General features: G+C 43.6%; 2 protein-coding genes across 8 annotated transcripts in view; one reads left to right on the top strand and one right to left on the bottom strand.

Annotated features, from left to right (window-relative positions):
• The window catches only part of CLEC16A (C-type lectin domain containing 16A), a 375,787-nt gene that overhangs the window by 68,206 nt on the left and 285,552 nt on the right, over positions 1-22,029 (bottom strand). The gene's annotated exons all lie outside the window — the stretch shown is intronic.
• Positions 1,986-17,987, top strand: LITAF (lipopolysaccharide induced TNF factor). 7 transcript variants are annotated; one of them, XR_012625211.1, is made up of 7 exons: positions 1,987-2,141; positions 7,253-7,363; positions 11,558-11,719; positions 15,483-15,686; positions 16,085-16,241; positions 16,569-16,795; positions 17,011-17,987. XR_012625211.1 is itself a non-coding variant. In XM_074840510.1 (6 exons), the coding sequence occupies exons 4-6, from the start codon at positions 15,488-15,490 to the stop codon at positions 16,675-16,677; spliced, it is 465 nt and encodes a 154-aa protein (XP_074696611.1). In that variant the 5' UTR covers positions 1,988-2,141; positions 7,253-7,363; positions 11,558-11,719; positions 15,483-15,487; the 3' UTR covers positions 16,678-17,987. The 7 variants fall into 7 exon arrangements, 6 of the variants coding, with proteins under 6 accessions (XP_074696615.1, XP_074696611.1, XP_074696612.1 ...); XM_074840510.1 differs by having other exon boundaries at positions 1,988-2,141; positions 16,569-17,987; XM_074840511.1 differs by lacking the exon at positions 1,987-2,141 and adding an exon at positions 2,241-2,349 and having other exon boundaries at positions 16,569-17,987.

Here is a 22,029-nt window from a genome sequence, read left to right on the forward strand (position 1 = left end):
GCTGTTAGCAGCCCTGTTGATGACAGTAGGGTGGAGAAAAGTGTAACAGCCAAACTAGCGGGTGGGGCTGCCTAGCACATTGTGTGCCCCTGGCGAGGTGGTGGAGTAGAGCTCTCGTAGTACAGCATGCTGCATTCGGACTTGCTTCAAGCTTCTGAAACTGCCATGTGGCCTTTTTTCTTATGATTTTTTTGAAATAAATTATGTTTATAGTCTTCAGAACAAAAATATTCTAATAGGTACACCGCTCATGGGGAGGGTGGGAGAGGTAATAATAAAGATTTATCTTAATTTCTAGCCATGTTTCCTCAAGCTGCCTGTGTCCCCACCCAGTCACTGGGTCTGTTGCAGGAAGATAGCTTCTGTGGGTCCCATGGCACAGGCGGCTGTGCCCAGGAAGCTGTGCTGGGTTGCCCTACAGGGCAGGCAAGCTCCCTGCCTGACCCGGGACTCCTGCCTGACCCAGGTGGGCCAGCGGGCCGCGTCTCACAGATGCTGCAGTGGCCTGGCCAGCTGCAGACCAACTAAAGCTGATGCTTCCAGTGCCAGCCAGCAAAGGACTGGAAAAGGAGGAACTGGTGAATGGTGAGATAGGTGGGAAGGAGGAGGGGTAGTGAGAGGAAATATGCTCATGCACTGGTAAATGGATGCTGACCACCTGCTGTATTTGGACGTTTGGTGGAAACAGTAGTAGGGCAAAAGGGACAATGTTACTGAGGTCCCCAAGGAGGAGTAAAAGCTGTAGCATGAGCCAGCCTCTGACTAGATGTAAGCAAAAAACATGGGAGAGCATGGCAGTCACAGTAAGAAGGCTTTCAGTTGAAGGCCGTGCCTTATTTCACCCTGGGAGATGTGTTCAGTCATGGTTTCTCTCTCATATGGCTTATAAGCTGCTCAGAGCCACCTGGGGAAGGGGATTTAGTTACAAAGAGAACAATTATTCCAATTTTAGTTAACCCAAAAGCAAAAATTACTTGTATTCTGCTCCTGAGAAAAATATAATATGTAATGTGGTTTCTTGATAATGATGAAAATATATTCAGCTCTAAGTCTCGTTCTACTCTCGGGTTCAAATGCTAACTCATAGGAAGGACTGAATGCTGCTGAATCACAGCCCCCACTTCCCCCCAAATCAGGGGACTGGGGGTATTCACACTGCCAGAGCTCTCATACTCCAACATCTGATGAAACCCCCAAGTACCCGTACCTGCAGGCGACTCAGTAGACTACTGTGACTGCAGAGCTCACTGTCGGGTTTATTCTTGCTCAGGGTGAGAGCCCCTTTTGTCCTTCGAAATCTGAATCCTGGCTCTGGGATGGGTTTGAATAGCAGCTTTAGACATGTTACTTAGGATGAGATCCAAGGAAGGATTTAAACACAAAAATAGGACTTTAACGGATTTTAGATGCTTCCAGCCAAAAAGCCTAATGCACAATCCCTGCTGAGCCCTCAGGGGTTACTGACTCCCTTCAGTCTAAAGTAGATTAAAGTACTTAAATACTAGGTCTTGCCAACGGTTCACCTCAACTGTAGCCGGTGAAGCACTCCTTACTGAATCCCTTTCAGGGATCTGGCCAGTAATTAATTTCTGTTTTACCTTTGAGTTGGTGGGTTGGATAGAGGAAGGGGGTGACACACCCCGTGTTTTCCAAAGACTGAATCAGATTTAATTGCCTGTGAAGGCACTAGTTAAAATTACTAAATCTGTTGAAGGTTTCGATAATTTTATGTTTTCTTGCACGTCGGGTTGTCAGAAATAACTAAACTTGGTAAGACAAGGGGTGTTGTAGAGTTAGGGGAGGTTTTTTTTCCTCCTGTGCTACAAAACGCGGAGCCTGGCTACGCCGGTTACGGGAAAGCTGAAGATCCCTTGTTTTAATTTGTCAGTCTCTGAGAGGGCTTCTCGGCGAGAGCTGCGAAGTTTCCCGGTACTCGGGTCTGGCCGTTCGCCTAGCAAAGCGGGGAAGTTACGGCCGTGTGCGTCAGTCATGTTTGTACTTCCACAGACTTTTTTTTCCCCTTTCCTTTTCCTCCGCCCGTGCTCAGACGCGCCGCTCCCAGGTGCGGGGACGCGCCGGCTCCGCTGGCGGCCCGGGCACGGCCAGGCGCGGCTCGGCGGGGAGCGGCCGCGGCGCTGCCGGTAGGTCCGGGGGAGCGGGGGGCTCCGGACAGGGCCCGGGGGGGGGCGGGGGGGGGGCTGTCCTCCCGTGGCAGTCCCCCACGGGCGCCCGCTCGCGGCCCTCGGGGGAAGGGGCGGGGGAAGACGAGGCTGGGGACGGGACCAGCGCTGCGGGACGGTGGCTTCACCCCAGCTGAGAGGAGGACGGGCGGGCAGCGGGTACGGAGCGGTAAGGGCTGCGGGGCCGCTGCGGGCGACGCTGGGCGCGCCGGGCTGTCGCCGGGCGGGCCGGGGCCGGGGCCGGGGCCGGGGCTGGGGCGGGGGGGGGCTCTGCTCCACTGCCGGGGCCGCTGTCGAGAGGGTGCAGCGCCGGCCGCCGCTCCCGGGCCCCAGCTCTGCCCTTCCCGGGGCCGCTCCCAGCCCTCCCGCAGCGCCCAGGCAGGGCCGGACCCCCCAGGCAGGGCCGGAACCCCCGGCCTGGCCGCGGAGCGGGGGAGCCGCCTCGGCTCGGCGGGCCGGTGCCGGGGCGCTGGGGGAAGCCTGGGCTTCGCGGGTGTCAGCCGTGCCCCGAGCGGCGCGGCCCCGGCCCCGGCCCAGCCCCGGCGGGAGGGTCCGGAGACGGCCCGGGACAGGCCGTGGGCGGCGGCTGCTGCCCGCGGGGCCGGCGAGGCCGGAGCCGCCGCCGGCAGCCGAGAGAGAAGGCGAAACCCAACTGTTGCGGGCGGCGAGTGTCCCGCTCCTCGGGACACGGGCTGGAGCGCGGCGTAGCGGCGGCTCGTTTCCAAACGGCCCTGTCCTGGGAGGGGGTTTACCGGCCCCACCAGGACCCGAGTTGAAGCCCCTCACAGGATTAGTCTGAGATTGTTGATCGCTTGGTAAAAGTAACGTGCTAACCGTCTGCAACCTCTGCTGCTGGGGAGAACACGCTGTGTGGTCCTATTTCTATTTTACCAGTATAAAATTCAGTGTGACCTGAATAGTTGTGTTACTAAAATAATAATATATCGAATTCTTTTTTTGTAATTATTACTGAATTTTATTCACTCATGAATGCCTGAGAAATTTACACAACTTTAAAATAACATTTCTCGGCAGGTTGGTAAACTGTTACGTTACCATCTGGAGTTCAGGTAACCAAGATGGTGCCCAAGCAAGTGCTGCATTACAGCTTGCTGCTGCGCATTGCAGAAATCCCGAGTGCTCTGATAAACCTGTATATCCTGCCTGATTGTTTAAAAAAAAGATTAGCCTTCAACCTGTGTTTCATTCCAGGTGGTGCTGATCAGCAGCTGTCTTAAACTCTGCTGTGCAGGGAGCCCCTGTAATTACCTGTGGTGTTGGAGAGCAACTTGGGGGTTTCTAATGAAGAGGACCAAGTAGGAATTGTTTAATTTAAGGGATTAAACTCTGTCAAATTTTAGCAAGAGATGAAGAATAAGGGAAGGGCAACAACATATTTGCCTGGCCAAGCTAGGTTAGGAAAGCTGTGTTTGTAAGGAATTCTTTTCTGTGGTGTGCTTTTATGTTTTGGGGTTTTTTTATACCAACCAGAGAGGTGGGTTATTACCTTCTTTTTTTCTTGTCCCCAGGCTAATCTTCAAGTAGTTCCCAGGACTGAGAGACACATGTTTGCACTGGCTGTATGAAGTAATAGTTCAAATATCTCTTCAAAGTTGACATTTAAAGCAGAAGGGACTTTAGCAAAATTAAGTTGAAAAGCTGAAGTTGTGGTTACCTCCACAATACTCAGTAATTTGAAGAGACTGTTTTGTAGTCCTGATGCTATCATGTTCTTTATTAGGAATGTCTGCTTTGGTAGATAACTTAGTGGGACTGATACTTGGTTTTAGTTTTATACCATTCACTGTAGTACTTGGTAAATGTTTTCTGTGCTGCAGATTTGAATCTTTAACTTTGAATAAAAGGCAGGCACAGGAGAGGTGGTTGCTATGACAGGGATGCTGCCAAGTGCGGCAAAGACCTGAGACCTGTTTGCATCTGTTGTCAGGAAGGGAAAGCGAAAAAGCATAGTAGTCATTTTTAAATTGAACCAGCTGTCCAAAACTAGTCAGTGGTAAGAAATGAAAAATGCAACATCATTTAAAAATAAGTATTGAATGTTAAATATCAAGACTAGAAGTGTCCATGCTGGAAGTTATGATCATGACCATTTTGAAATCCATGAAAGGGTGTTGACTTAGAATTCACTCTTCGTAAAGCAGAGGTGAGGATGGTCTTTGGTCAGGTGGTGTCTGCACAGCAGAAGGAGCTGTGTGTCATGGTTTAACCCCAGCCAGCAACTAAGCTCCACACAGCCACTCCCTAACTTCCCCCCCACCCCAACCCCCCACCCCGAGAGGTGAAGAGAATTGGAAGGGTAGAAGTGAGAAAACTCTTGGGTTGAGATAAGATCAGTTTAATAATTGAAATAACATAATAAACAGTGTCATAAAAAGGAAAGTAACAGAGAAATCTCAAGAAAGACATGTGATGCAAATAAAAACAATTGCTCACCACAAGCCAACCAATGTCCAGCCAGTCCCTGAGCAGCAGCCCCCCTGCCAACCTTCCCCTTATTTTTATTGCTAAACGTGATGTCATATGGTCTGGAATATTGCTTTGCTCAGTTGGGGTCAGATGTCCTGGCTGTGTGCACCCCCAGCCAAAACCAGCACGCTGTGACTGGGGGCAGTTTATCAGCATGCAGCTCTGCAGTTTAGTCACAAGGGGAAACTTCTCTTTTTCTAAAGAAAACAGGAGGTCAGTGGTTTTTAAATATATACCTGTGGAATATTTGATACTACAGATATTGTCACAAAAACTTACTGAGTTTAGTAATTTTTGACTGTTGTCTTGTTCCCTCAGTCTGCCAAAGCTGCAGTGTGAAAATGAGAATGGTGTGAAAGAGCAATGCCTGTCCTCAAGGAAGTGATAGGTTACCACAATTACTGTTCCTGTGTAGACACTGCGTCTGTAGCCACGTCTGTCCTTTTGTGCTAACTCTTGTGTTTGTCCTGGCTACGTGGCTACTGTAAAACCCACACTGGACTGAGTACACAATTTCCTTTCTAATAAACCCTTCCGCATTTCTGCTTAGTCTGCTGGGAAGACAGTGGAACTATGAAATGCGTAGACATTTGTGGTGTTTACCGATCTATTACCATGCCTCCAGTGCAGCATATTAGTGCTGTGTAACCTGGAAGAGCGAACAAACTTGTGACAAGTTCTTTACAGAAATGTTTATAGACTTCACTGAAATCCTGATGAAAGCTGTGTAGTGTGAGGAAGGCAATCAGCAGTATTCCAGAGACTTTTCTGTGCTACAGGGAAGCAAAGAGGCTCATGTCATTGTTGGGAAGCTTGTGCACTGGGTCTTGGCTGTACTTTGTGTGGATGGAGTGACTCCAGCCCTAATCAGATATTTAAGCCTAAAATTCTTTTTTCTCTGTGTGTTGTCTCTTCTACCTGCAAAGGTCTCTGTAGGCGTCTTGCAGGTGTTGAAAGGGTTTTTGACTTGAGAGATGTGATCAGAAAAAGTGTAAAATCAAGAGATGATACCTGAAGCCTATTTTAAAACTTTGAAGAACGACCATGGAAACATGTACAGGAATTGGGTTGGTTGGAGAAGAGCAGTCATGATTATAAATGAACTTGTTGCTTAGAAATAACGCTTACTTTGAGTTTTGCAGCCTGGAGATGTGTGTCCACAGAGCCTTATCCTTGTAGTTGAAGGTTTAAGGGAGAGATTTTTGGATGGTGAGCGAAAGGCTGAATAAATAGCATACCAGACCAGGAACCAACAACAGTTTCAGATTCCTTTTTTCCTTTTTGGTATGTGGACAGGTGTGTAGGTGGTATATATGAAGAGGAAAGGGAGTTCTGGCTATTGACTCAGCTGAGGAATTGGCCTGCACGGCTCCAGGGGCACTGAGGGTGACTGGCGGCGTGACTGAGCTCCGCACTCAGCTGGTGCATGGCGGTAGTTGGTTATGCCTACGTACAGTGTGGAAAGGAAAGGATGGGTGATCCTGGAGGGCAGCGATGTTGACAGGGACAGATACAGGCATGAGTGGTGAGGAGGCAACATGGACGTTGCAAGAACAGCAGAGGTTTACCAGACAGGAGGCAGTGGTTGACAACTCTAGTTGAGAAGTTACGGTAGTGGAAGTATGAGATGAACGTTAGGATATAGAACTGCTCAAAGAATGATGTAGGCACAAGAGAAGCTGGTTATGTTTAAGGCTAAAACTTATTAGAAAGTTTGGAACCATGATAGATTGGAGTTTCTAGAGCATCTCACAAAAAAAGCAGGAAAATCAAGTTTGTCTTAAACTGGTCTGAAATTCCTGTGTTATCAAATAGATATATTTATATTATGTCTTGTGAGGGGGAAAAAAATAGGTCTACTAGTAAAACCCACCTTCCTTTTGATATCAAGATACTGATCCAGAATCTGCATTCCACTAGGTGTACAACAGTACTTGGGGCAGAAGGAGTATTTAATAGCCATACAGTTCCTACTGTTGCTGCCAGTCTCTGTACTTGGGATGAATTAGTGCTTCTCTGGCCTGAACCAAGCTGACAGCAATGGAGACAGCCCAGCAACTAAGGCAGTTTTCTGGAGAATTGTCCTCAGTGAAGAAGTGATTAAAGCAAATGAGTTTGTTTTGTTTACGTCAGGACTGGTATCTTTTGCATGAGTTTTGTCATAACTTAGTATTTAGTCTTTAGTGTATGGATGAAACCAGAACTGGACCTTTGTAACCTTTTTCTAGTATAGTAACCTAACTTCTGTTTTCTGGGTTATTATAGAGTAATTTAGGATGGACAAGGGATTTCCAGAGGTCATTTGGATCAGCCACCTGCTTACGACCTACTTAGCTGAAGTTGTTCAAGGCCAAGGCCCTTGGACTTTGGAATAGAAAGCTGTAACAGAATACAAAGTGTGTTTCCTACTTCTGTTCTTGTTATGGAGTTATTTACAGCCAGCTACAGTCCCGATGGGGAAATTCTGCATTATTATCTGGCTCGTTTACTGTATGTTTTGTTCATTTCTAATAAAAACTGCCCAGTCGTAGCTTCTGTTTCCTTCCAACTAAACTGTTCTCTGCCCTTGTGTGTGTTGCCTACAGATTCTGCTGGTATTCCCAGTGGGTGTTTTCCTGGACTTAAAAGATCAGATACCACGGTTGTCTATAGCCACCAACTTTCTGCTGTGTCTTAACAAACGTACAACGACCCAAGTAAGTCAAACATTTTTTTATTTTTTTTTTAATTTTCTTAGGGCCTGAGACTTTTTTCTCCATGTTTCTCTCCCCGCCCAATGCAGGCTGTGCTGTACACCGTGAGGCCTGCTTAGGTAATGTCTTTCAAATTGAGGTGCATAGCTTCTTGGAATAAGGTGGGGCAGTGGGGATATGTGCAGGATGTTTATCCAGGAGAAGGTGGTTGGGCTGACAGTAGAGCAGCAGGAGTTCTGCGACAAGTTGCACACTTTCAGGGTTGGATGGCAATGGCAGGGAGACAGTGCCTTGGCTCTTGCACTCCTGGCAGCCATGTGCGTCTTCTGGTTTTGTTTTCAGTGGTGTCTGCTCCCTTGCTCAGCTGCAGCCCTTTACACACCCTGCTATTTGGCAGCTTCCCCCAGCCCCATTTCTGCTGCCAGCTCCTCTGCAGTGCTGCCAACAGGTGGTGCCCAGCGCTGTGCCCTCACCCTGGGTAGAAGTTACGATGTCCCTGCTTCAGATCTGCTGTCTTGCACCCAGATGTGAATGACTGAATTTACATATGTCGTTTCTTTTCATCCAAAATATATACCATTCAATAAAAGTCCCTGAAAAAAATTAAAACTGCTAAGAAATCTAAGAAAATAATCACTTCTTACACTCTTATAAAAAGTATGCTTTCTTGATGATATTGCCACCTTGTTCATCACTCGGATAGCCAGATACAGGCTTACTTTATTTTCTTGTCCTTGCCTTGTCTTGCATGGGATCTTTGCTAGTGTGTTATACCTCTTAGTAAAAATTCTCTAGAAAGCAATTTGATGTAATGTGTTCAGATAAGTTCACATTCAGCAACATTCCTTCCAGTGGAAGATAAACTATGTACTTCTCTTCAAAATCATCCCCAAAAATGTGTGTAACGGAAATGTCCCTCCTCTTGCTGAGCGTGTGTATGTATTAATTCTGAGTTTTGGAATGATGCTCTACGAAAGTAAAAACAGATGGTCTGAGATGTTGGGTCTGATTTCATGAGCTGCTTACGATCTCTTGCATGAATGTTGTTGCCATCTCCCCTTGTAACACTAGCATTTATGCTGTTGTGTGGCCAGTGAGACTAAGGAACTCATGCAGCTGAAAACACTCCATAGTGGTAGGCAGCTGAAGTGGCAAGTTGGATCTTTCTTTTGTAGAAATAGTCTTGGATTGATGTACAACATTTGGTATTGCACTGTTTTAAGGATATAGATTTCTTTTTATAAAAATGGGGAAGTTGTAAATCCATACCAAACAAAGAAAATGTTCTTAGTTGAAGCTTTCATAGAGCTAACTGTGCTTATCTTCTATAAAAATTTCTTATGATGGACATATACTCTGATTTAAGCTAAAAATTATATTTTCTTTATACTAAGCTTTGTTTTGGAATGGCTTCAAGCAAATACAGACGCAATTATTTAGCTTCAGGGGAGCCAATTTAAAAGCAGGCAGAGCATTTTTGGTCCATACCTGAGTGGCTAAGGAAGATTTCTGATAAGGAAAATTGTTCTGTAAGGTAGTAAGTGTATTTGCTCTTCTATTCTTAGAAGAGCGGTACTAGCTATTGCATTAAAAGCAGGTGCCAAGCTCAGGTTTGGCTGGACAGGGATAGAGGGATGACTCTACAGTTTCTGCCATCTTCTCCAGCCTCTCAGGAGCAACACTTCTGTGCATAAGTTTCTCCTTGCATGCTGTGTTAGTGTGGGGACTGTGCAGATCTTTTTTTCTCCCATCCTGATAAAGGGCAGAAAGATGATCTACTTACTACTGCTGCTGCTGTTATCCGTGTGCTGCTGTGGAATCCATTTCTGTTAGGCTCTTGTGTGGGTCAGGAAACCATCTAGGATTAAAAAAATTGTTGCCTAATGATTCATCTGTAATTGTTGGGTAAGGCATGCATGACTTGACTTACCTTTCCACTTTTGACTTGTTCCCCCTTCCATTTTTTTTTCCATTTGTCCCTGGGCAAAAAGTATTTTTCTGCATCCTTAGAATACGCATTTGCATCCTGTCTTCAGACAAAGGCCGCAGTTTTAAGCTATGTAACGTTAACATACCAATCTGGGCAACATAAAAAATTTTCATAAGATGAGGGATGCACCCCCATTTATGGTAATAAATATGTGTTCAGTTCTGGGTGTGGAGAGGACAATTTGTTGTTACAGTGATTATCTCTAGGTGAAGATGCACGAAAGGCACATGAGTCAGACTCTGACCCTGACTGGTCTGCATCAAGAATGGAGTGTGAGGGAGAGAAGAAGATGGCTATAGCCCTGTAGCGCTCTCTGTCTCTGTATTTGGGAGCATGACACAGATAATGGCACCCTAACATCCTTACAGTAAATCTGCCCCTTGGGAGGAAGGGAATCTTGAATACATTTCCCTTCCTAGAACAGACAATGGTGTAAGTTAATGTGTGAATATCTGGCAGATGTAGCAGGTGTAGGTTATCACAGGGCAACCTGTTGTTTTGGGCACGTTGAGTAAGACCTGTGTAACTTCTGGACTGTGATAAATGTACATTCTTTCTTGCTTTCCCTGTAATGCCTGTATGCATCTTGAAGAAGGTCAGAGTAAGAGTCTTCCTCATCTACACTAGGTTTTACAGTTTAATATTTCAATTAGCATTCTGAAGAAACTGCCCAACTTCTTACAAACCCATGTTGTGGGAGGGTATACTGAGGAACTCTATGCAGATATTTTAAAAAATTGTATAGGTCATAGCTTATATTTTAATTAATTACATAAACACTATTGGAAAGTTGTCTCGTCTAATGAGATAGAACCCTGCTGAATCCTTCTGCAATCTGTATCTGCCTCTGAGCATACTGCTAGTTTCAGGTCAGAGTTTTATCTTGAATTATTTTAGTCAGATACAAACCCAGAAGCCAATGATAGAAGGCTGTAAGAATCCTGGCTTTATAATGAATGCTTGGGTAATGAGTTCTTCAGATAAGTTACCTTAGAAGTTCTGATTCCCTTAATTCACTTTTTCCAATGGCAAGATAAAAGGAAAGTCTAGCCAGGTGTTGTGCTTTTTTTTCAGGTACAGCCTGCAAATCCTCTTGCTGTGTTACAAGAGCAGATGCAAACTCTGCTTCTGGTTTCAGATTGCTGCGTGGAGTTAGAGTTTAGGAATTAAAATGGGGAGGGGAGTGTTTGAATTAGCTGACATATGATTTTGCAAAATACAAAACCCTGCAAAAACTTCTGCACACCACTGAGTTTTACTAAATTTTCATCAGTTTCAAAAGGCTTCCATTCCCCCAAATTCATGTGGCTTTAGTGCAGTTGTAAAATTGACAGAGCTGTGCCGCACTCTCCATTGGAGAGAAGGGTATCCATGCATTGTTCTGTCAGTAGAATTTAACTTTCTTCCTGGTCTCTCCAGCTAGTTTAAGTAACTAATCTGATTTCATTAGAATAGAGTGGTTTGTGAATGCTGTGGCTTTTACCAGCCTTTTCCTTCCCTTTATGCTAACTTTCTTCTGTATGTAGAGCAATAGACCTCTGCAGAAAGGAATGAACTGGAAGGGTGCTTTGTCCCATGCCAGTGTTGTTCCAGTGTGTGCTTATGAAGGAAATTATTTGGGCTGAGAAAAGTGCTCACAGCTCTGTGTACTTGTGATTCTTTCTCTTGAGCAAATGAGCAAAAAAGAAAAATCTGGAGGAGGGAGCTGGTGCTTTTGCTGCTTTATTAATTCTCTGGAGTCTAGTGACTCATCTGCCCAAAGTTAGAGTGCAGCTGGGCCCAGTGAGTCAATGTCCACCTTAACCATTGTGTACCTGAAATGTGAGAGGTTTTTTATGAAGAGCAGAAGAATGATGTGGGATGGGTAGCTGAAACCATTGGTCTTTGTCTTACCACATGCATTTCTAAAGACTCAAAGCAAAAGAGTAGTGAGAGTCTGGGAACAGAAGCTCGAACTGCTCAGTTCTTCTCTGTGCTTAATGGCGTTTGGATCCGAAACTTCCAGATGTAAACGGAAACTTCTTGTGTATCAGTGTAAAAGGCCCACTCTTGCATTTAGTGCGCTTGTTGGTCTTTTGGTGTTTGCATATCCTGGCTTGAGATAGCTTTAATGTTGCCTAATGGTTTGCATATATGCTACCTGCAGATAACTTTTAGGTGTATTTGGCATCTCTGTTACTTGTCTTATCCTTTGTCTTTTATTGCAGTCGGGTGCCTGTCACCAAACAGTCTTCCTTTCTTGAATTATTTGGGAGCAGCATTTGAGAGTCTGCTTTGAGAAGACAAAGCTTGTGGGTTCAGTTTCTGATTCTGCCATCAGCTTGCTTTTGTGCCTGTTTATCTTTCAAGTAGCAAATTGCTGCTGTTCGGTAAGTAGCTGGGTACAGTTTGTTAGGGTGTTAGAAATTCAAGTCTTCCCTATCCTGTATGGATGCTTAAGATTCTGTATCACTTGGTTTGACATATTAATCTTTTGTCCTCTTTGTAACCAGGCATTATGTATTAGTTGCTCTTCCCAGACGTGTCTGTATCAGTGGTATTTTATATAAGAATGTATCTGTGAAACATATGAAAGTGATAAGCTGCTCTGTACCTGTTTGCAGGGAGCAAAGTGCAAATGGAAACTATGGGAAATCTATTAGTGCCTTAAGAGATTGCATAGGGAAGTATAATCTGCAGTTTACTTACTAACCCAGGATGTAAGTCTTGCCTAAGCTAAAATAAAATGTTGAAAATCCTTTTTAGAATGTCCCTCTCACCTTTGTTTTTATTACTGTCTAATCCTTGGGTTAATACTTATTGCCATATCAATTCACTGCAGTTACTGTCTTACCTGAAGCTTGAATAAGTTTGATACTCAGAAACTATAATCATGGTCAGTTTGGTTTTTTTGTTGGTTGGGGTTGTGTTTTGTTTTTTTGGGGGGTTTTTTTGGTTGTTTTTTGTTTGGTTGGGTTTTTTTAAGTAGAAGCTGCTGATTTTCAGGTAGTTCTAGACCCTGTCTTGCAATGAGCTCTAGGGGCAGGGGGTTTGCAAGCAGTTTTTTCAGGATTGGGCCTTGCTTTCTTCAGAAGACGTAGTATCTCACTTCTGAAAGTGTACGTAAAAGTAGGTGTTTAAAAGGTGTGGCATTTGTTTTCAAAAGCAAGTGTTGAAATAATGGAAAATGCAGTTGGAAGGAATGTGAAGAGGTTGTCTAATCTACTTAATGCTGAATGACATACAATTTCTGACGTGTAATCCTTCTTAAAACTTTCAGGAGGGAAGGCTCCACAACTCTCTTGCCAATTTATCTAGTGCTTAAATAGCCTTATTAATAGACATAGGGAAAAGCTTATTATTTAAAAGTTTTTCTGACAGTTTTTCTTAAAGTTTACTCTCAGAGTAAAAGTTTAAACTTCCTAAAGTTTACTCACAGAGAAGTTTTAGTTCCTCTTCTGCCTGTCTTCATTATTCTCTCTGGTCTTTTGAAACTAAGAAAACTCAGTTTCTTTGGCTTTTTCTCAGAAGTCCTCTTTTCTAGCCTTTATGACTGTTCTTGGTGCTTTTCTTTGGAATCTGTTCACTTATTTGTTTCTTAGATACTGTACTCCCATGGGGGTTTTCCCAGAGCAGCAGAACTTTTTCAGCTGTTGTACAGATACTGGTTTTGCTTACGCATCCCAGCATGGTGTTTGCCGTTTTCATGATACTGACGGCTTTTATTCAGCTTCTGGTCTAGTAGATCTGCTGGATCCTTCTCTGCAGTCTAGCTGCTGAAGTGATCAGCTGTACTGATGAGGAATGTGATATATTTATTGGGTGATAGGTGGAAAGAGGTGCATTTTAAACTGTACAAAAAGCCAGATTTTTAGGAGACCAAAGGAAAAAGGGGCTTCATTAGGCAGTTCTTCCATAGCTCACTAATAGTAGGACTCCATGGTCCAGGATGCTTTGATCCCAGGATGGCTGTTACACGGATGTCTTGAAATGGTGACGAGAAGACCCTTTTTCAGAATACACACTGGAAAAGTTCCAGATCTGTGCACAAAATAGCTACATTATTTCCTGGGATGAATCTTGTTGAGGCGATTGTTTGTTCAAGTGGTGCTTTTAAGCATTACAATATACTGAAAACAGCAAACATATTCTGGACTTCAGCTGCGCACGTAAACGGAATGGAATGAGGTAATCTGGGAGAAGGTGGTTGTAGATGCATAGTTTCACAACAGTTCTCTACTTTGGAGTAATAAATCCTCTGATAAAGTAATCATTCTATCTTAAAAGGATTATTCAGGCCACTGTGGGCAACTGTTGCGTACTAGGTCATTGCACAACAGTTCTAGGTTGGTTCTCCACTGACTTTTGTTCCTCCACTGCCTGCTGTGACTATGTATTGATTTCAGTGTAAAAGAAATTGTGATCTTCCATTTTCTCAGGAACTAAATTCCCCAAAGGCAGTTTAACAGTTTAAAGAGTAGACAGGTTTTATGCTGATAATTATTTTTTTCCCCCTGCTCTTGTCTTCTGGGCCAGAAAGCCAACGAGGTCTTCATGGACAGTGTTACTCTCTTTGATTCTTCCCTCTTCTTTTCCTTGTCCTTCTGTGTAGTGACTCTGCATATTGGAAAGCCAAGTTACAGCATACTTCCTGGATTGTAAAAATCCCCAGCGTAGCTTGTGAGGAAAGGATTGTTCACTGGTTGGCCTTGAGAGTTTAACCAGGTCTGAACTTTGATCTTTAATGCTCAGCTTTGAATCAGCTTGTGTCTGCACTTAGCCACGTTCCTGTTCAGTTTAGTTTTGGGAGGAGGTGTCACTTTTGTTTAAGCTAGAAAAAGAAAGTTGGACTGTGAACCTTGCAGATAGTTTTCTGAATTATGTGACTACATAGTTAGGTAAGTTGTGTATGTTTAGGTCCTGTTACTACCATGCAATGCAGTGGTGTCCCAAGATATGATATGAACAATGGGGAGAATGGTTGAGCTTATAATGCCTGATGTCTTGCACCACAAGACACTGCATATATCCAGCAAGCTGCCATTTTCAGTGCAACATGCTTTGGAAGTAATGCTATGTTGTTGTGGGTATTTTTATTTCTTAACATACTTTTTGTCTTTTTTTGCTCCCTCATCAGTGCAATTTCTCTTCTTTTATTCATACTAGTGCTATGGTTAGTTATAGCTTCTGCATTACTATAAGAGTATAGAATTAATATGCCAAATATGGATTGCCCTTCCTAGCTAGAACTGAGTGAAAAGACTTGCATGTATACAGAGGGATCGAATGTGCGACAACAAAGAATGGAGTGTGGTTCTCAGAGAGCTGTCTGATGGTCCTTACGAGGAAGAGAAAAAGGGAGATACTTAATCAGCATTGATGCCATGAGAGATTGTTCAACAAATGGGTGGGCAGAGTATAGGAATTGGGTAGGCAGGAAGAAAGAGAGGAAGTCTGTGTTGAAATCACAATAATTTCTTTCCTCTTTGGGGAAAGGCAATGGTTAACGTTCTTGTAATCTGTAATGAAATAACAGTTGGTGGAGGAAAATCACATTAACAAACTCATTGGAACTTTGGTAAGCAGCAAAAATGGCAATATTTGAGAGTTGTAAAAGCATTGAGTTGGATGCACTTAACTGTTCGGGGTTTCTTTTTTTCTTTCAATATATATTTTTTTTAAAGTCTGAAATCACATTAGAGATAAATAGTATTTTTTGAAATATTTGAGTTTATAAAAAATAAACCAGGCTCATGTTAGTTAGCAGCGACCATGTGACTTACACTGTTTGATTTTTCAGGAGAACAAGAGGGGTCTGAAGTACTGTTCTTGGAGAACTGGCAGAAACTGTCAGATAGCTTAGTATACTAATAAAGATGCCCCATGTCCCTGTTTTAGCATTTTTAATTTATAAAGGAAGAATTGGTGGTGTGAAATTGTGAAAAGGAAGAGGGAAGGAAGCAACAACAGCAATGAAATTAAGATTAACGTTTAATACTACCAGAAACAAATAGCAGTCAATAAATTTTATACTGGTAAAGGTGCATTTTAATCTAGTTATCTTCTTGCTTTCTGTCTGAATAGACCCTAACTAGTTGTTACTTGCTCTCAATAAATAATGTATTTTGTTATAATTTTCTCTCTATGTTTTAGATACAATGTCTGCTCCGAGTGGTGTCCCTGTACCATCTGCACCACCTTCTTATGAAGAAACAATAGGAATAAATGTGAGCTATCCTCACCCCTATCCTGTTCCAGAACCTGGCCAGAAACTGGATGGACCTGGCCAGAAACTGGATGGGAAGGGAATGAACCCTCCCCCATACATGGGGCAGCCCACACCAGTGAATAACCCGGGTAAGCCTCAAAAACTCCTCTGTACCTCATGTTAAGGAGGTGTCAAGTGGCTGTGTAACAGGTTCTGTCCAGAAGATGAAAGATCATGGATCACAGGTGTTCCCCACCTTCCAAACAATATTTTTGAAGGGAATAAGGTGAATCAATTCTTGTGAATCCTTCAGTGTGCACTATTGTCAATAACACCATTTGGCTTTCTGCAGTTTTTAATGCAGCCTTAAGACAGTGTGTTTCTGCATTAGGAAATGCCATGGTGATTTCTCTTTGTCATTGTGCATTTCATTGCTCTGAGGCTCAAATATTTCGGAGTAATAGCTGGTTCTAGCTCAGAGGAAGTTGATTAACTACCCTTTTTTTCTTATTTACCCATTGAGTAAACAGCGTATTTCTCCACTCAGTTACAGTTCAGACAGTGTATGTGCAGCAACCAGTAGTATTTTATGACCGCCCAGTTCAGATGTGCTGCCCTTCCTGTAACCAGATGATAGTGACACGTCTCTCGTATGACTCAGGAGCTTTGACTTGGCTGTCATGTGGTGGCCTTTGCCTGCTGGGGTAGGTTGATACCAATTTGCACTTTATTTTCTCTTCTTACATGACCTTTTATAGCTCTAAGGAGTAACAAAGCTCTCAGGTTTGTGCTTTCTCATTCTGTGTGGGACCTGACCCTTTGTGGTTTGAATAGCCTACATCTGTGTTTAAGTCCTATAGGACCTTAAAGCAGCTGTGGAACACTAAAGTGATGGACTCCATAGCCATGTGTGTTGTTCCTAAAGCTTCATGGCACCAGTTTTACTGATGGCTTTTGCAGGAAATATATTTTACTTTCTTGTGTATGTAACAAGAGATAAAACAGATTTTTTTTTTTTTTTTCCTTTGCAGGTGTATAGCTGGCTGCTGCTTAATTCCCTTCTGCATTGATGCCCTAAAGGATGTGGATCACACCTGCCCAAACTGCAGTGCTCTTGTTGGTTCTTACAAACGTCTATAGGCAGTGTTTAAACATTCATAATTGATGAAGTTGGTTAGCACCTCTACAAGCCCTTTCTGAAGCTTCATGGAGACTTCTGGTTGTTTCTGTGCATCCTGTCACTGGAAACCAATCAAAAGTAATGTTTATGCTAGATTGTTTGAATAAGACTTTGCTTGAGGGCAATCTGACTTAGGTCTGTAAAAAGTATACTTAATTTTTATGGGCCACTCAGTCCAGCACCAGTTGATACAACTAAATGTTTTCCCTTTCTGCTTTATGCAAAACATGTTGGTGATGTTCTTCAGTTAATCTTGTCTGAATCGTGTTGCACTCTGGTGTGCTTGCTTACAGGCTCAGCGCAGACCAAGAGGAGAACGTCTATGGAGATCTGTATAGTCTCATGCCTGGTGTTGATGCTTTTGCAACAGCACTGTTCACAAACTGGCAGGGAGTTGCTTGCCTCTGAGACAGGTGCCCCTCTTTGACAAAAGAAGTGATTTGTTGGCATCTTTTCATGAGCACTAAAACTCACTTTAAAACTTTCTTAGCTGAAAGAGAACCAAACCTAAAGGCTTCTTCCTTCTTGGAGGCTGCTTTACCAAATGGACAACTCAGGTTATTGTGCATCAGTGGTGATTCAATCTGGTATCTGAATTTCCTTGCCAGTTTCAAGTCTAGTCATATCTCTGCTCTGCAGTAAAGATGTTCATACAGGAATTTTTAACGGATACTTGTTCAGTGTTTTTTGATTGGTTGGGGTTTTTTACTGCTGATTTATAAGCCTATGAAGTGTTCTCTTCTCTCCACCCTAGTGGAAATGCCCATAGAGCTTTGGTTATAGCATTGGAAAACTTCCTTGTACATTTACGTAAATCAACTGATAGATCATAAACCTCAGCCTTATCTTAAGGCTTGAATTCCACCTGCAAAACACAGATACAGCACCTGAGCTTTTAATTGTTGATCTGTTTGTTAATTACTGTTTCTTCATTAAGAAGGTAATGCGTTTGTTAAGAAGTTTCTCTGATTATTTAGACTTGTACTCTGATTTTTCTAAATGAAAGAGAAGTTCTGTTTTCAGAAACTTAAGCTAGTTATGCTTATTGAAGATGATGATCACAAAAAAATGAGGGAATGAGGCTCTGAAATCTGAAGTATTTTACCATGTCATAAACAGCAGCCTTGGTCCAAATAACAGCTTGATGCATTTGAATGATACCTGTCTAGAAAAGGCAAGCGTTAAAACAAGGCTATGATGTTAACACTGTATTAATCTCTGTAAAAGTAAAAGGCTAAAATAAATACAAATAAAAAAATACTGCATTTACTGTTGTTGCCAAATGTGCCTTCTATAAATATTTGGTATAAGTTAACTTTTCAAGTCTTTCAACACTTCATGTTTGAAATCCAGCAGTTTTATGGATCACAAATACAACCTCTAGGCCTTGTGTTAATTAGTTTTTGTAAACTGCTGCTGCTTGTCAGTCTGCAAGTGGTTTAAGAGCTTCCTGGTGCATTTGGAAGAGGCTTCTGATCGTATGTCTCCCTGTACTATAAGAATTTACATCAGTAGCTACTAACTGGCAAGAGAATGATGGAGATAAAAAGCTGGTAGTTCTGTAGCTTTCCGCTTTGATGATGTGGTACTAGCTTGTGGTTTTTGCTGCTGCTGCACCACCCTAATGCTTTCCATGTTCTTTAAGGGCCTGGGTGATGATCCATTGAGTTTTCTGTTCTGATGACACAGGCACCGATTCTAACTTACGCAAGTCACGTGCGTTTCCTGATCCCTGGATTTCACAGAAAATGTACTTCTTGTCAGTTTATCACCAGAGCAAGACAGGAAGAAGCAATGAAGCATGCAGTGTTTCCAAACTTGATGTTTGCTTGTGTGGTGGAGAGGATTTTTAGTTCTTTTAGTTAGTACCCATGTCAGTCTGGTCTGGATAGTCCTGTCGTAGATTCATTTGGTGAGTACGTCTTCAAATTGTTATTCCCTTACCTCCCCTTTTCTCTACAAAATGATGGTTGGAAAATCTGAGGTGGTGGCACCAGAATGCAGAGGAACATTCACCAAAAAAAAAAAAAAAAAAAAAGTGGGGTTTTCTTTATTTTGTTTTATGGGCACAGTCCATTGCATCTCTTTAAATTCCTCATATGGATTGAGAATAGGACACATAATGTTGGCAGCTATTCTATCTAATTAAGCATTCTGCAAAACTTTCTGCTGCTCTTTCTATACTTAAATTTCCTTAAATACAAAGCCTGTGTTTGTTCTCTTGTGTATGGAATTGTCTACAGAATGTGCCAAAGTAACTTGCTTTGTTAAACTTATTTTAGACAAACAAATGCAGGATATAACTTGCTTTGTGTGAAAGTGCTTTGTGTTTGATTACGTTGAAGTTACTGTTTGTTTTTAAAACTGACTATATTTAAAATAAAAACTTTGTCTTTTGTATCTAGTGCTTGTAATGGGAAAATTATGACATTTGGAATGTTTCCAAATACATGAATAGCTGAAATGTTAAAATTGAGTCAAATGTAATTACAGGGTGACATTTTTCAGTCTCACTTGGGCCAAGTCTCTGGTAAATGGCATTCTCTGGCCTGCAGATCAACTGTTTACACACAGAGCCACATTTGAAAAATGTGGGTTTTTTCCTGCAACTCAGGCCCTTTAAATATATATATATATTTTTTTTAAGTTAAAACTCTTTTGGGTTAAACTTTCACTTGCAATACAACTAAACAAACACATACGGATATGGCTACACGTTTACATATCAGTGACTGGTAGGGAGAAAATAGATAGCAAATATCATTATGTTCAGGCAGAAAGAATCCCTATTAATCATGTGAGAATACCCTGCTTTTTTTAATGTCTGAAGCACTTAATTTTTATGGTTTTTTTCTTCTGAGGTGCAGAGAATACAGGAAGGCAAGATTGAGACTTCAATTTTGTTCTAATGCATTGATATTTTATTAAGCAACTTTTTGGTTAATTTGTTAATAAGTAAGTTGAGTTGTGAAGAAAGCTTTTCCACTGGTAGATACAGAAGTGACATGTTGTCTTTACATGCTCATGCTATTTCCTCAAATAAGTAAGGAAGGGGCACACACCACCTGAAATCCTCCAGCCTCACATGACAAATTTGGGTGAAGCCTTCCCCTACCCTCACTATCATTAGCTTTCCAGGATGACATTGTTTTCTGCTACACTTTGACAGTGTTATTTCCATTCAACTTCTATTTTTAATTGATGGAACTAGCACAATGTTCAAACGGAGTTCATTCTGATGAGGCTTGAGCCAGAAGGAAATAACATGTGTTTTGGCATGCAAAGAGGCTCTAAAATAAAAGGTGTTAAAACAAGTAAAAAGCAGCTGATAGCCTTACAAGAGGGAGTTGTTAAGCAAGAGCAGAGTGGTTTCAAAAAGGTGCTATTTATTGCAGTGTTTGTGAAAGCACTTCTGACAGTATAACCACAAGTTATTTTTTGAAGAAATGAGTTGATTTGTGTACTTAAACGCAGTTAATTGTTCTTCATAACTGAGCAGCACAAGGTGAGTAATACACTGTCATCCTAGGAATAAAAACTGAGAAGTGCAAGTACTGTGACAAAGGTGTGAAGTGTTTATAGTCCAAGTGAATTGTATTTTACAGCAAACTAACCTTTGTGTTCCTATTTTCTTTATAAGATCCTGCAATGTGATACAAATTCATTATCTTTAGGATGACTTTTAATGTATTTTTGTGAGGTGAATACCCTCATATATGATGTGCTGGACATGAATACAGTATAGAAGTAAATTCTCTGATGAGTGTCTTAATAGTTTTTCAAAACAGGACTCCAAAAAGTACATGGTGAAACCTGCTGATTTCAAAGGAAGTGCTTATTACCACATGTAATTGATTGTTAGGAATATTTTTTGTTTGTTTAAGAATCTGAAAATCTAGTGTCTGTTTGAACAGGTGCCTCTGTGGTCTGGAGATGCTAAACATAATTGTGCTCAACTGTAGAATAAACCCCAAGTGAGTGGGAGGCTTTTTGAAAGTCCTTTTGTGGTTGGCTGTTTTGCTTCATACAACATCTTGGTCTTTGTAACAAAACAAAACGAAAAAAAAACAGTTTCAGTGAGCTCCTGAGGATTATTGCATTAACAGGGTGTCTGACAGCTGCTGCTCTGGGACCTAAAGCTATGGCGCCTTTGAATGTGACATCAGGGCTTTCGCAAGAGCAGTGCGGGGCAGGGAAGAAGACGACAAACCCAAAGTAGTTTCCATCTCTTGCTCCAGGAAGGCTCTGAAGCCCTTTCTCCTGGCGTGCTACCCTGAGCTGGCCCCGCTCGCTCTGTGTCTTGGCAACTAGTGCTTCAGAAGGTGCCCTCGCTCTTCACAAAAGAGCGCTGAAGACTCTTTCACTCCGGGATAATAAACGTATATATGTATTTGATGGTGAAGAGCCAAACCCGGGCCCTGACGCGCAGCAGGCTCCGCGCCGGGGCCGACACCCCGCTCCGGGGCGCCGAGGCCGCCATTTACCCTGCTCGGCCCTTGCCGGGCCCGGCCGGCCCTCGCTGCGGCTCCGGGCGGCGCCAGGGGGCGCTCCCGCGCGGAGGGCGGCGGGGCCGCCGGGGGCTGCTGCCCCTCGCCCCGGGCCGGGCCGCGGCCGCCTCGCCTCACATTTCCCCCCTTCTCCAGGGCGCGTTCTCGCCTCCGCCGTGCGGCGGGTTCCTCGGCGTCGCCTCTGCCGGCGCCGGGTGAGGGGCGCGTCTGGGGTCGGTCTGTGGAGAGGGCGCGTGGGGGCAGCGACCGCCGCCGCGCGCTGCCACTGCTCTGGGGAAGGCGCTTGGCCCCTTCGTCGCTTGATCTCCTCTTAGTAAACGGCCTGAGAAACGCGCGTGTTTCAGAGTGTGTCTCGGTTTTGCGGCTTTTTCTTCCCAGGGAAATAATGTGCGTGCAACCCCTTCCCCTCAGCTCTGCCCGCGGAGGCGGCCCGCTGTGTGAGGGTCTGCCCGGCCGCGGCCCGCGGCGGCGGGCGTCTTTTCAGGTCTCGTTATGGGCTCCGGGACGAGTACAACCCGTCAGGACACCGCACGATTGTAAGGACGGGCCGGTGGGACCGGGCGCTCCTCGGCCCCGGCGCGGGGCGGGCGCTGAGGGCGCTGCCGCCATCACGGGAGGGCGACGGGCCCGCGGGCGTTGGCGCTTGGAGGCGCGAGGCGGGAGCCGGGGCCGACGGCACCTTCTTCCCGCTTTTGGCTGTTGGGGTTAAACGTGAGTTTTATGGTAATATTAGTGTAAAAGAACTTCTGGGGCCTTTATAGAACAGACTTTACCCTTTTTTTAAAGCTCAGATGTTCTTGCCAA

The sequence above is a fragment of the Strix aluco genome, chromosome 15 (assembly GCF_031877795.1).
Source record: "Strix aluco isolate bStrAlu1 chromosome 15, bStrAlu1.hap1, whole genome shotgun sequence".
In the NCBI taxonomy this organism is placed as follows: domain Eukaryota; kingdom Metazoa; phylum Chordata; class Aves; order Strigiformes; family Strigidae; genus Strix; species Strix aluco.